At 37.0% G+C, this 14,867-nt stretch overlaps 1 protein-coding gene across 4 annotated transcripts in view; it reads right to left on the bottom strand.

The window, feature by feature from the left end:
* The window catches only part of BANK1 (B cell scaffold protein with ankyrin repeats 1), a 131,922-nt gene that overhangs the window by 84,618 nt on the left and 32,437 nt on the right, over positions 1 to 14,867 (bottom strand). For all 4 annotated transcript variants that reach the window (XM_064417076.1, XM_064417077.1, XM_064417075.1 and 1 more), the window contains 4 exons: positions 11,305 to 11,453; positions 9,990 to 10,128; positions 7,301 to 7,443; positions 384 to 504 (listed from right to left, as the gene is read on the bottom strand). In XM_064417076.1, coding sequence (XP_064273146.1) covers positions 384 to 504; positions 7,301 to 7,443; positions 9,990 to 10,128; positions 11,305 to 11,453 — 552 coding nt within the window. The remainder of the gene's footprint in view (positions 1 to 383; positions 505 to 7,300; positions 7,444 to 9,989; positions 10,129 to 11,304; positions 11,454 to 14,867) is intronic.

Raw genomic sequence — 14,867 nt, 5'->3', positions numbered from 1 at the left:
TCTCCCATACTTGGAAAGAGTACAGTTTAAACTGCATTGCAGAACTGCCATTAGTAAAAAATATATAATGTACAGGCATCTCCACATGACTCTTATAGATCATTTTCTCTCCAAGTATAAATTTGGTCAGCTCCAAAGCTGTCAATTTGCAGTTAATCCAAAGCTGATCAAAAATCCAGAGAAGTATGATTACAAAGTACTGAGTCACAAAGTAATGATTTACAGAATTATTTCTCCCATTTTTTTTCTGCTTATGTTGTCTTTATTGTGGATTCTTCCATTTCACTAGATGCTTTCAACACTTAAGGACAGTCTTATTAACATTTATAAGTAATAACCATAGCATCAGTAATAAAAATCAATACATAGAACAAGTGACTCACCAGCTTGGTGATGTTGCTCTTCTTCACATTGGAGTAGGCTGAATTCATAAGTAGATATTTTGCTTTTCAGTAATGAAGTCAGAACATTGTCTACCTTCTCTACAGAAGAAAATTTCAATGCCTGTTTAAAAGAAAGGAAAAAAAACCAGAAAAAATTAGTGCATTTTCTGCATATGCATTTTTAACTTTAGTCTCAGAATGCTGGTGAATCAAATTACTCAAACAGTATTATGGCAAACTCTCTTTCAGTAAGAGAAGCACAGTTTTTGAAAACTCTAGAAGAGATACTTTAATACAAAAGAATTATGACAACATGATCCAACTGTACATAAACATGGATTATAACATATGAAGTTCAGACAGGACTCAAAAACTTCTGGATGAAGTGTAAGGACAGGAAGTTCTATGTTGTACTACAGTAGTAATTCAGGGTGAGTTTAAAGAGTATAGTAGCTCTCTGTTACCCAAAACTATTACATTAAGATTGTGGACTTCTCTAGGTAGGAAATGGCTTCAGTTTCATCAGCCAAAATATAACATTGTCACCAGAGCAAAAAACTAGCATCAACCAGATAGATCAGCTTCCTACTAAACACACAGTCTTTAGACAAGGGAAATCTGCACTAACTTCCAGAAGATTTTTGAGTGCCTCTTTCTGGACAGAAAGTCGAGATTGACACCTAACAACTTTCAAGGCAGCCAGAATTAAATATTTCTTTGCCTGTCTGACAAGAACAGCCTGGCTACAGAGAGTAGTCAGAGCAGTCATTTGAAGAGTAAGGACATTTTACACCAAGTACTACAGCTGTGTACTCCAGTCTGTGCTGCACTGGGCACCAAAAGGAGCTCAGCCACAGCAGAGGGAGAGCTGCTTTACTCTGCTCAGGGTCCGTAGCCCTGTGTTAAAGTTTGCCTTCCCACAGCTGGACTGTTGCTGGTCAAGGTGATTCTGGGATGACTAAAATGGAACATCTTCAGACATGCTTAGCATATGAATTTAAAAAGCAAGTCTATGACTGACATGCTGAGGAGAAAATGACAGGGGGGTGTACTGATGAAACATGAAGTTTAATTCCCAAGGCTGTTAAAAAGGGAATAAGAAAAGTAAGTATGGTGTGATCAGAAAACGTTGAATGCAGAGGCAGGATATAATTTTCATTCAACTCCTAGCAAGAATTAGAAGAGACATTTATGCAGGTAAGAAGCTAATAGTATGATTGTTTATTTCCCCATAATTAACCCTGGCCCCTCCAATATTAAGATACGTCAAAACCATTGCATTTCTTTTTATAATTCACTCCCCTTCTGTGCTGTCACACCACCTCCTCAGTATTTTTTATTCAATAATTATGAATACATGTAATAATCTTCAATAAGGAAAAATAAGCATTAAGACTCCACCTAGGAAAAAAGATCTTTGAGGCTTGTTCTAGAATAAAAATCTAACCTGAGTAAAATACTTACTGTGCAAATTCAGAAAGCATATGCAAAACCCTCCAAAATATCTATAAACCCCCAAACTATTAGCATGAAAAACAACACTACGTTTAGAAATTATTAAGAGGAATATTACAAAAATTCAGTTAGGAAACCATACTATTCTCTCTCCAAATAGGTCTTAGATACATTATCATTACATTACCTTAACAGAGTTCAATCTAGAGTAGGACAAAACCAACAACACAGGAACTAGCTCAGATGAGTGTACATGGCAGATCCTGTGTCATGAATAAAGAGGCTCAAAACCACTGGTACTCACTGAAGCAACTGTGTAGTAAATACCCCACTAGGCAGAGAATAAGAATTAAGTGGGCTTCTAGACAAACTAAGCATTAAGTAATATTTTTAATCTCCATTTAAAATGGCAGGGATACCCCCACAAATTGTGCTCTCTATCTAAACCTTCCAGTTCAAAAGAAAATGAACAAACAAACAAAACCCTTCTCAATGATTCCTGCCTCTTATCTTCCAGAGGAGCAGTTTCAGGTTGAAATGTACGTCCAAGTGAAATAAGCACCACACAGTTTCTTTTCAGCCAGCATTCTGGGACATCTTGCCTACAAATCTCTACTTTTTAATAGGAGCTGAGAACAAAACGCTTCCTCATTCCTTTTATTCAGTCAGAAACCAATGGAAGAAGTGCCTTAAGAATGCATAGCTCTTACTTCATGCTTAGACAACCAAATTTACATGGAATACACCAGTGTTTTACAACCTAAGATGGAACAAGTTCTTGAGCAGAGCTGAACTTCAGGAACCTGTAGCAAAATTTCTCATACTTCAACAGGCCTCCAATGACCAGCCCATCCATTTCTATGAATTACAAGTCAGGAATAATGCATTTCTTATGCAAATTTAACTGTGCAATTTGTTTCAAGTTTTCCACCACCTCAACTTTTTGTTTTTCCTCTTACTCTTGGGATGTAAAATCTGAGGGCTTAAGCAATGATTTAACAAACTATGTTGTTTACTGAACTGTAATGGTGAGTTTTGTTGTGCTACTCTGTAGCAAAGACACAAAAGGAAAAAAAAGATTAGGTAATTAAAAAAAAAATAAAGGCAGCTGTATCTTTTATCTCACATACAGGAGGGCCTGTTTCAGCATTTATGTGAAGATAGCAGGTAAAACAAAAGGAAAACAGAAGTAGGAATAGGGCCACTGCATTATCCAGCTCCAGATCACAAAGAGCCTCTCCTCAAGAAACAATTCGGTTTAGAGACTTTTTCTTTACTGCCCATTTCTGCCCCAGAGCATTCACAGACTCAAAGCCTGCTGTGTTTATGTATTTTAACATACCCTACACAGATCTCCATAGGCCCAAGAAATCTTCCCAAGAAATCTCACCGACCAATTACAAACCTGAAGTTCCTGGGGAACCTTCACCAAAGCCAACAGAAGCAGAACTGTATTTAAAGTTGAACTTGAAGTTAGGCACCCTGCAAGAGAACTCTGAGCCACTCAGAGTTTGAGAAAGCCCACCTTTTGTCCAAATAAAGATTTACAACACTAGAGAAAATATACAATAGTGCTAGTTTCCCTCTATGTCCTTGCAGCCCCCCAGAACTAAGCTAGTGAGGTTGTAGACAATTCTTCCCATACTCTCTGAAGCACAGCCAACTTCTCTGCTGCAGTACTGGAAATCCTTCCACAAGCCTCACTGCTTGTCCATTCCACCTCTCCAGCCGTAGGCACTGTCTCTATTCCCTCACTCCTTTCCACAGCAACAGGACACAGCTGTGAACAGAAAAGCCCCAAGTGCTGACCATCACACCTGGGCTTCCAAAAACATCCTTGAAAAAGGAGACCACCAAGCACAACATATTTTTTGTGACTGAGATTACCTACGTTCTTTAATAACTACTAAGCAAGTCCTGAAAATTTGTGCCACTGAAACACAGCATCCACAGCCAGTAAATTAGCATATTCCACTGGCTTTGGCAGTACTAACAAGGTTACATTTACATAAAGATGAACTTCTTCATTAGTTCTTACACATCAGACACTACTTTATATGCACTTTCATGTCTGGATTGCTTCTGCCAATGAGAACAGGCTAGGTTTAAAACCACTCAGGCATTTCTGACAATTTTAGCCAGTGATAGAATATGGAAAACTTTCATACCTAGCAGAAAAGAAAGAAGCATTTTAAAATAACATGTGTTGATGTGGCTGAGAAGACTGAAATATTAAATACAGTTTCAAATGAAGTATCTTTGGGGATCAGGTAGAGATGCATACAAATATCACCACATAAATCATATAGCTATTTTACAAGTTTTCATGGAGAAGGCTGCAGTTTATTTTCATTCTTCTTTTCCAGTATCAATTGTAACTCGGATCCTGTTTAATGATTATGATAAAAACATCATTTAAGATACCAAGTATCCCACAATACTAGGAACATTATTCAACCAAAGCTTGTCATAAAGACTTCCTCAATCTCTCTAGATATTCCAAGTCACTCAAGCTAATATGAATTTACCAACTTCAGTAATAAGGATATGACCTTAGCTTCAATTTTTTTTTAATTTTGAAACCAAATAAATCTATGCCAGGAAACCCCAACACTAAATAATTGAATCAATATTTCCATTTGGTAGAAACTGAGAGAAAAATCAATACAGCATATAAATCCAGTGCAATGCTGAAATGATTAGTTGATGTAAAGTAAAACATGAAATATAAAAAAGTTTAATTATGAATTATAAAAACCTTAAAATCACTCTGTACATTAGGTTACTGTAAGAACATAAACTCCCTAAGAGAGTTTCTTGAATGTGGAATTGTGAAAGTGAGAGACCCAAAAATAACCTTTAGCCAACTTTCACCCTCCTATATTCTCATAGCAAAACCATTCAGGATTACAATTCAGTTATTATGACCCCAACTTTTCTTACTTTTAACATTTCAGGTTTTTTCTTTCAAAACTCATGCAAAGAAATTAATTTAATTTTATTTATTTATTCAATTACATTTAAAATATTTATTTGGTTGTGTAAAATGTCTTGCTGATGTTGATAAATGCTTTTCAAATTCAGAAAAAAATTGGAACAGAAAATTACAATCTATCAGACGTAGCAAAGAATTTTATTCAAAACCATGATTTCTAAAAATCTTGTGTTTAATCTAAACCTTAGCTAATGGCAATCTTTAACTGCTCTCAAAAAACAGATCCATAAATGCAGTGGTACCATATTTTGATAGTCTCCCACTAATATCCATGAATTCATCTGACCATCACTAAAAGGAATGGATAGCTGTAATCCTATTTGTTGGGGTTTGTCTCTTTGGCTTTATTGGGGGACAAAGTGGAGCATTTCAAAGGAGCTGGAAAGGTTGGCGAGGCAGTACAGAAAATAATGTAAGCATTTTACCAAAGCACTGTGTCTTTGGTGTGAGCTAATGCAGCCATTTGCTTTCACTACAGAATTTTAATAAGGATATACTTCTCATATTGCAACTATTTGCGAAAATCTTGAACTTTCCCTTGAATCACAGAGTCATATTGCTTTGATCAATAATTGCTGTAAGCTTTTCTATTTTATATCAGTTTTGTTTTCCATTGTGTTTGATTGTTACTTTGCATAGATAAATGACTGTTGCCCCAGGACACTTTTGCAAACAAGTTGATAGTCTCAAAGGTTTTAATTATCCTGGTTAAACAGAAGTTACTACTACTGCTGCTTCTTGATGGGAATTCTAATTAGTATCAAGTCTGTTTTGTTTTTCCTTTTGTGAACATATTTTAAAGATTAAGTTAAATTATGTTCTGTAAACTACATCTTTATGATGTAGCTTGTTGACATTAAATCAGGAGCTCATTTAAAAAGTTTGCAGAAACAATTAGCTACCTAGGTAGTTATTGTACTGCATTCTGAGGCCCAGCAGGTAACATTAAATGAGACACATAGGTACACTTACAGAGGAATTAGCATTAGTACACTTTGCCACAGAGTAGCCATGCCATTGTGTGGACTGTAGAGCCTACCCAATTAAAACCACTTTTTTTTACATTAGTTTTTAAGTTACCAAAAACAATAAAAATAACAGCATATAGCATCAGCACCTCATTTAAACCCTTGCTTATTATTCAGAGGAGTAAAGGTGAGGAAATGTTAAACATACTTCATAACACTACAGCTGTATTTCCTGGTGTGCACTACTGCTCTGCACAGAATTATTTTTGCATTTGAATACGACTTGAATTGCATGTGCTTTAATAAATATCAGTCACACTGGTTAAACAAAGGGTCAAACTCCTGAATAACACAAATAATTGTGGAAATATCTTGTGTGTTGCAGACATCTAGGTTACCAAGTTAATGATAAATTTTTAAATCATTATGGCACACTTCATATGCATAGAGGTTTAAATGAAACCTGTTAGAGGCTTACTTAGACATACATCAAAATACAGGCTAAAAAATGATGGATACCATAAGGAATTTAAAAACACATTTGTTCTTTGAGTTGCACTATTTTTCTTGTGCAACAGCCTGTTTTCCTAGAACAGAAGTAACTTGTGCTTGGAAGGAATCTAGCCTCATCCTTAATAGAACACTAATAACGCAATACATCATATTTTATTAATTCTTTTGTTATGAGTGTAATGCCTTAGGTGGTGGATAAGGTGTATTTGTCACAGGAAAATGAGATTGTCTGCACTGGAAACACAATCTATTATTTTTGTTCTGGTTTTGCAATTACAATATAGACATTGTGCAAGGTCTGCTTGGGCTACCCACCATTCAACAAATGACACTTGAGATTCTGTTCTTTCTTAATATATGCTTTCTTCTCCTATTATTTCTTATGTGCCACTGGGAAAGAACATGCTACAGAGCACTGCAGACTGAAACTCGGCTCAAAACCTGATTTTTTTCTAAATATACGCAAAGAATCTGCATGGCAACCAGCAAATCACATGAATGAGAATTCAGCAGCTGTAAATGGATCCTAATGAACAGCAACCTACTGCTTCCCATACAAGCTGTGCCAGAAAAATTTGGTTTGATGGTGAATGAATAATAACCCTCCAAATACAATGTGGTGTAAGATTACTTGCTTCTATTGGTTTCAGAACATACAAAAAAAAATACACTTTAAATGGAGAGGGACTTCACTAATATTTGTTCTTATTTTCAATCTTTGGAGTGCAGTATGTTGCTCATTGGGCATATACAGCACAAAGTATGTTGACATCACTCTCTAAACAAAAAAAGAACATTGACAAATTTGTTTTCTCTTGCCTGACTTGATTATCACCAGACATCTCAGAGGCAGGCTTCTTAAACCTGAGCCTAGTACTAAGCCATTACAAGTTACTGCGCAATCAAAAGATTTCATACTATCTCTTAGTTCATTTAGGCACTTACAGTCTATTTTTCTTTAATTAAAATTTGAGAAGTCAACTTACCTGACAAGCGAAAGCTATTGGGTCAGCCACTTTCTTTAAAATGGGTTCAATTTCCTCTAGTGCAGTATAGTATTCAATCTGTGCTGTCTTCTTAATGACTCCCCCACAGTAGACATTTACATATACAGGGCCAGCAGGAAAATCTTATAAAACACAAATCAGAACACCAGCTGAAAAAATTTTACAGTCCCGGACCAGAGATCTCAGGGAATGAGTACAAGAACAGAAAATATCACAGAAAAACATAGAATTGATGATCTGACTGGATTTGCATTTCACAGATGATTCAGAGTAGTCAGTTTTTTATTCAGTTCTTTCAGTCTAACATCAGAAAGCTGACAAAAGAAAATACATATCTTTAAATCTGTGTAAAGCAAAGCTATTGTATTGCTTCACATTAGAAAGGAGATGAAAACAGAATGCTTAAAATTTCCAACTGCCCTTTGATAGCCTGATGACCTATAATCAGCTCCCTTATGCCTACATGTTAAGGAAAAGTGCATTTATCACAAATACAGCAATCGCTATTCACCTTATGAAACATTTCTCTTAATTGCAGTCAAGATTCTCAAAATTGTATTTGAGCTAGGCTGCAGAAATTGCAGTATAATTAATCCATTCCAGTTGTTTACCTCGCAAAAGCCAAGGAGAGAGGCACTTGTAGTCTGTTACTTCAGCATGATTTGCTCTGTGCGTGCAGCACAAGCCTACTTTATGAGTACATTTCCCAACCCATTAGTGCTTGTTGTGCCAGGCATTCTGCTGGATCACACTAGCACAGTCTTCTTAAAATACTAACTCTGCCCACAAAACAGTGAAAAAAGGGGCAATTCTGAAAATGGAGAAGAGGAATAGGGCCAGAGAAACTAGATTAATAGTACATCACATTAAATCATGTAGATGGAAACTGCCCAAAGGTGGGCTTAAAAAAAACAAACAAGCAAAAAAACCAATAAAACACAGCATTTCTCTTATAGCATCAGATCAGATGGATCTGAAACAGGATACGTCCAGATTTCCACTTTTCCAGATTTTAAAACAGAATAAACACCAAACAAAAATATGTGAAACATAATTAAACTTAGCTAGAGCTCTCTGACAATTTTTTAATATTTCATTAACTTTTCACACTTTATTTCTTCAAGTACTACAGAAACCTTTTTGTGATCAACAGTGTTCTCACAAAAAACAAAACCCAAAACTTGGAAGACTCTTTTAAGACCTGTGCAAGAAGAGTGCAGCTTTTGTTCTCTGAAATCCAGCTACAGATGGAAGTTCCCTGCTTGTTACGTACTTTCCAGTCAGGTTTCTCAAAACAAACTCTCTGTACCACCACAATGATAAAGAACTCTCAGTCCATATGTGGCTATTGTCTCAGGACAGTGTTCAGGATGAAAATCTCAAAATCAATTAGGTTGGAAAAAACCTCCAAGATCATTGAGTTCAACTTCTGACCAACCACCAGCCTCTCAACAAGACTATGGCACACATGCCACATGCAGTCATTTCTCAAACACCTCCAGGGCTGTGACTCCTCCACCTCCCTGGGCTGCCTGTTTCAATGTATAACAAATGTTTCTGTGAAGAAATTCCTCCTGATGACCAACCTGAACCTCTTCTGGCACAGCTCGAGTCCTCTTGCCCTGTCAGTGATTGCCTGGGTGAAGAGATCAAATCCTACCTGGCACGGTCTCCATTCAGGTAGGTTTTAGAGAGTCATCAGCCTTTACTCCAGGCTGAACAACACCAGCTCCTTCAGCCACTCCTCATGTGGGTTACTCTCTAGACCCTATCCCAACTCCACTGCCCTTTCTGGACACAATCCAGCACTTCATTGTCTTTCTCAAAGTGTGGGCCCAGCACAGGACACAGCAGGCAACTGGGGCAGTCTCACCAGAGCTGAGCCACAGAAATCATCAGCTCACAGAATTACCAAAACATAGTTCCAAGAAGCCACAGTGGAAAATTGTAGCCTATTATTGTAGTATTTCCTCCTATGAAGGTCATATTGCAATAACTTTATAATAAAATATTATGTAAGTTCCTCTGGCAATTCACAGCATATAGCCCAATAGCAAACTACACTCTGAATATGTAGGTGAGAAATGTTTTAATTCTTAACTCACATCAAGAATGGGAGAGATGTGCCCCTTAAATCTGCACAGATCTTCTAAGAGAAACTGTTAAATAGCTGAAACTGTTATCAACTAGTTAAGGATAGAGCAATAGAAAAAACCATTAGGAACTAGCAAAGATGAGTGATGCAGGGAAATTACATGAATGTGAACAGAGAAAAGAAACTATTTCCTGCATCAGTAAGAGTTATGGAGAGGGGAACAACCAGATTTACTGCATTAAATATAAAATGACACATTTAGTAACAGAGTAATAAGAAAAGAATATTAGGTTTGCACTTTATGGCAGTAATTTTGGAGAATATTAATCTGTAACTAATCAATGACATTTTAAGACTGCCACCTGCCATTTAACCACAGAAAACCAATCTAATAGAACCTAGGTTCCCATAAATCACAAGGCTTTGCTTCTCTGCATTATTAACAGTTAAGTGTGCAAAACTCATTTACAGGAAACACCCACAAAATAGCAGAAAGGGAATCTACTTACCAGAAAAAGTGAAGGGAGTTGAAGCTTTTTAGTTTTTCTTAAAGGTAAAGAATATTTTTCTTACCTAGGGCTTTCACATATTTGACCTTCTTGTTCCAAGAGGCTGTCTGCATTCTAATTTGTTGATTATCTGTTATGAATTCAATTTCTAGAGTTTCTTCATCTATTTCCTCTTTCAACAGAATGAATATTTCACCAGGGTTCTACAAAATTAAAATATGTTCCCATTAGTCCCTCAGAAAATTATATTGGAAGTGCAACATTATATTGAAAGTGTATTGAAAGAACTTCCTTTCACCAACAGCTTCATGGAAAAAAAATTGTACTACTAAAATATGATGATATCTCACTGCTTCCTTTAGTATTTCATGAGCTTTCCTTCACTGTTTTCTTTCTTACATGAAAGACACAAGAACATTGGAATTAAATTTAACATAGGATTTTAAATTCAGCTTACATAAGAATATTTTAAAACAGTATTTTAAATGCATATGTAGGTGAATTGTTACATTTTCTAAGGCCCCTCTATAGTCTAGAAGAATGACATCCATCCTAATAAGAATAGCCTAAAATACTTCAGACCCACTTAACCTCTTCCAGTAAGGTGACAGTAGAGAGAAGCAGCAGGTGATCTCAGACAATAGCCCTCTACTACTTCCTCAACTAGAAGCAAAGTCACTCCCTTAGAAGTGTACTGATCTCAACAATTAAATAATGTGTGTAAATCATCTTTAAAACACAGTCAGCAAACAAAATCTGTGACATTCTATGTACACTGCAACCTCCATATTTGACCGTGGCCATTCCATGAAGGAATGCAGTGCTGGGTTTTTTACTTCCTCTGTTTATGCTGTCACATGTTCCTCACAGTCACTCTGATTAAAAGCACATACAAACATTTATGCTTACTGCATATGCATGCAGACACGTACATATAAATATTTCTGATTTCATTTAAACTCCAGCTAGGTCTGTGCTGACACAAGCCCTGTGTAATTCATGGTATTCATGGGCACATATGCATGTATACATACACCCATCCTGGATTCTTGCCAGGACAAATTCCACATCTCTCAAGAAGTGCCTGATTATTTGCTCCCTCTGAAGTATAAGGCCCATGTGACAGTAATACTTCAGCTCAAGCTGCTAAATAGCTCTATTAGAGTTATCTCCAAACAGCTTTACTTCCAAATCTCTTGACTGCAGTGTGGATGCAATGCAAAGGCAAAAAAATCCTGCTGCAGTCCAGGTGCACTCTCATTTTGGTCCCTTGACAATTTTGGAAATCGACAGCACATACAGTGTGAATGAGACTGCAACAGGAGGAGGAGAAGAACAATAACTCTTATCCCAAGGATTTTAGCATCCAGAAGTCTTACCTCACATGATATTCTTCTTGGAAGCACCAATACTGACTGCTCATTACTTTCTAATCTTTCAGAAAGTACCTCTGTTTTAAAAGTGAGATGTGTTTCTTCTGATGCTCCCCTGACATCTGACAAGTTAATATCAGAGATAGGCTGGTGATCTGAAATAAATAATGTGAAACAAGAACGTTGTTAATAATACTAAACCAACTCAACATGGCAGTGATGTGGTTTCCAATGCATTACTCATATGGGACTTGGAGTCACTTTAAGGACAGCATATGAAAGCCTGGCAAAATTCTCTTAATGTAAATGTGATGAGATGTCCTCCTTTGATATAGAGCTTTCTTCTAAAGTTTTGATCCTGCAGCCTTGATTTATATGAACAGGCTCTACACATATGCTTTGTCTTCCTAAAACAAAAAGGGACACAGCCTTTAGACTTAAATAGTTGTGAACAGCAAAGTCAGGAAGATCACGCAGTTCTGTCATCTCAGAATGCTCATACACTAGGATAAAACAGGATTTTTACCATTCTTGCTTTCTTTATATGTAAATAAGCACATGCTATATGTTTACAACATCAACCCACCTGTCTAGAGGAAGCGTTTACACGAGGGCAGTGATACCTGTAACGTGGTACTGCGACGGGAGGCACAGATTTCTTTGGCACAGATTCCATGGCCTTTGCCCACCTTGATGGACAAAAGGATGGGTGGAAACCATACATTTTTTTAAATAGGATAATCTGTGTTTGGAAATGCTATGCCAGTTATACAGGTAGCTTGCAATTAGTTTCTCTTCTGTTTGGCTGTAGCAGAGCCTTTAGTGAATACAGTGAATCCTTCACCACACTGCAGAATTTTAATCATGAAAAAGAACTGCCAACTAACCACATCTGCAGAGCTCTGACTAAGCCTGGGTTTTAGCAAAGGTATCCTTTACCTGCTATGTCTCAGCTGTATCATCACTCCTCCTTTCCAGACACTCTATTACCTTGTGTGAAACACTCCCGCCACCCATCTCAAAGGACTGCAGCAGCTCTTCATCACAGAGGATTAGTCAGTATACTGCAGTCGTCTTGTTAGGTTACTGATATCATTTCATGCAGCCCAGAGTGTAAAAATCTAGACTGGCTGGTGAGACAATGTCCTGAGAGACATCCACACTGTCTTGTATTACTGTAAATTATGAAAGACTCACAGTCAATTACATTCAAGGATACAAAGAACTTCTGAGGTACATATTTTCCTCTTAAATGGATATAGAATATTAAAATAAATTAGTGATGGGAAGAATACAGAACAGTAGCAATTTGGCTTTGCTCAAAGAGGCACCACAGCCATTTTGTGTTTCTTTGAAAAGGTGCCCGAGTGGCTGAGGTACACAAAGCATACAGTGCTCCTAAGTGGCATAGAAAACTGTCCAGTCAGTGTCAGTACTGGCAATCTACAATTGGCTTTCTCAATTCTCCCCTGCCTTTGCTTCCCCCATATGCACCAGTTCATCAGATACAGATTGTTTCCTTGCCTTACCAATCTTGCCTTCCTTAAGGCATAGATTTAACAAAGTACCACCACAATAAATGTGTCTGCTAAATGCAGCTGTGCCATGGCATCCTATTGTAGAATCTTTTTTATCCAGGCATATGCTGTAATTTTTAAGGGGAGGGAGGAAGGGAGGGAATAATTTGTCCATAGCTTCTTAAAGAAGCTGAAGTTTCCTTCAACATCTCATCTAAGTTAAGCAGTTTCAATGACCATCACCAGCTAGAAAAACCTGCCCATTCTTCTCCTGCTTATATTCTCATGCCTTTAAGGCAAAATAATTCTGAATTAAAGCTGTGAATTCAGTGTAGATTGAAAATTATACTGAACCTGCATGCAGATGTACTTTACTGAAGTAGCATTAGTGCCATTTGTTTTAATTTACTTTAAAAGTTAAATAGGCTTCACTGAACAAAGGCTATTCTGTTCCTGAATGAGAAGCCACATACAGTTCAATGAAGTTTAACTAATCCAGCTCAGAATACAAGCGCAATAATTTCTCTATCATTGTGAAAACTAGACTTTATTTAGCACTGCCCTTTAGAAAAATGAAGGCCTGAACTCTTGCAGGAAAACAGTTATGATATTTTACAGGAGCCTTATAGTACCTAAACAGGGTCTACAAGAAACACGGAGAGGGACTTTTTACAAAGGCATGTAGGGATAGGACAAAGAGATACAACTTCAAACTCAAAGAGGGAGATTTAGATTAGATATGTTAGGAAGAAATGCCTTACAGTGAGGGTGATGAGACACCAGCACAGGTTGCCCAGAGCAGCTGTGGATGCCCCACACCTGGCAGTGTTCAAGGCCAGGCTGGATAGGCTTTGAGCAACCTGGCCTGGTAAAAGGGGTCGATGTATATGGCCAGGGGATTGGAACGAGATGGTCCTTAATGTCCTGTCCAACCCAAACCTTCCTATGATCCTGTAATTATGTATGCCCACAGAACATATTTTGGGAATGTATTCACATTTTAAGTTACTAATAAATCTTACACATACAGAATTCACTTCAGAAGATAACTCATGTGAGGTATATGCTGCTTCTGACTTCTGATTTTTTTTCCACCACTTTAGGCAAAGGAGTCTCACAGAGACAAGAAACATTCCACAATCAGATTGACAAAATGAAAGGAATGAATAATAACTGTGGAAGGCACTGGATTCTCAGATGTCAACCATCTGTCAGTGATTGTTCTTCAAGGATCATGTAGATGCATTCTAATCTATGTAAAGTTCATGACAACTTTATTTCTACAGTCTGCACTCTACTTATCAAAGATGATAGCAGTCACTTTCACCTTCTAATGCCAATAATTCACCTACTGAGAACATTAATCCTATTGCTAACAAGTTGGTTTAAAATAGGATAACATTTTTTCCTGCTAATGATCGCATTTTAATATTTTTATTATGCCTAGTGATATCTAAATGTAATATCAGAACTTCAACCCAGTCACTACTGTGATAGCATAGTTATCCCAACAACAGACAACTAATAAATGTGGCTCTTACATCAAAGACTTGGATATTTAAGAGGCTTAGGATTCCCCTGCTGACTTGAAGGTGGCTATTAATTTATTGGCTAAAAACCATCAAGCAAGACCTCTTTCACTAAATGTAAGGTCTACCTGACAATCAATGAACCATTTACAACAGTCCAAGAACCACAGGGATCTATAGTATCACTGCAATATAGGCACCAAAGTTTGAAGCCAACATCTCCAGCCCTCAAATTCCTACAAGCAGTTGCACACAATCTGTCCTAAAATGCAGAACATGATACAACCATACAAAATGTTATTTGCAAATTTGTCAACAAGCAACACACCAGAGGTTAAGCAAGCCTTGGCTTGTTGGCATTAATTGAAACAATGTAGCTCATAAAGGTATTAATACTACAATAATGAGACTGTTGTAACAAAATGGAGCAATAACACACAATATTTATTTTATGTAGACAGAAGGTGTTGCCAGATGTTCAAATCTTTTGAACATTTATATTTTGGACATCTTCATTATTTTT

Source organism: Passer domesticus, chromosome 4 (assembly GCF_036417665.1).
Source record: "Passer domesticus isolate bPasDom1 chromosome 4, bPasDom1.hap1, whole genome shotgun sequence".
NCBI classification, from domain to species: domain Eukaryota; kingdom Metazoa; phylum Chordata; class Aves; order Passeriformes; family Passeridae; genus Passer; species Passer domesticus.
The sequence above is the reverse complement of the archived record's forward strand: the minus strand, read 5'-3'. Positions and strand labels throughout refer to the sequence as shown.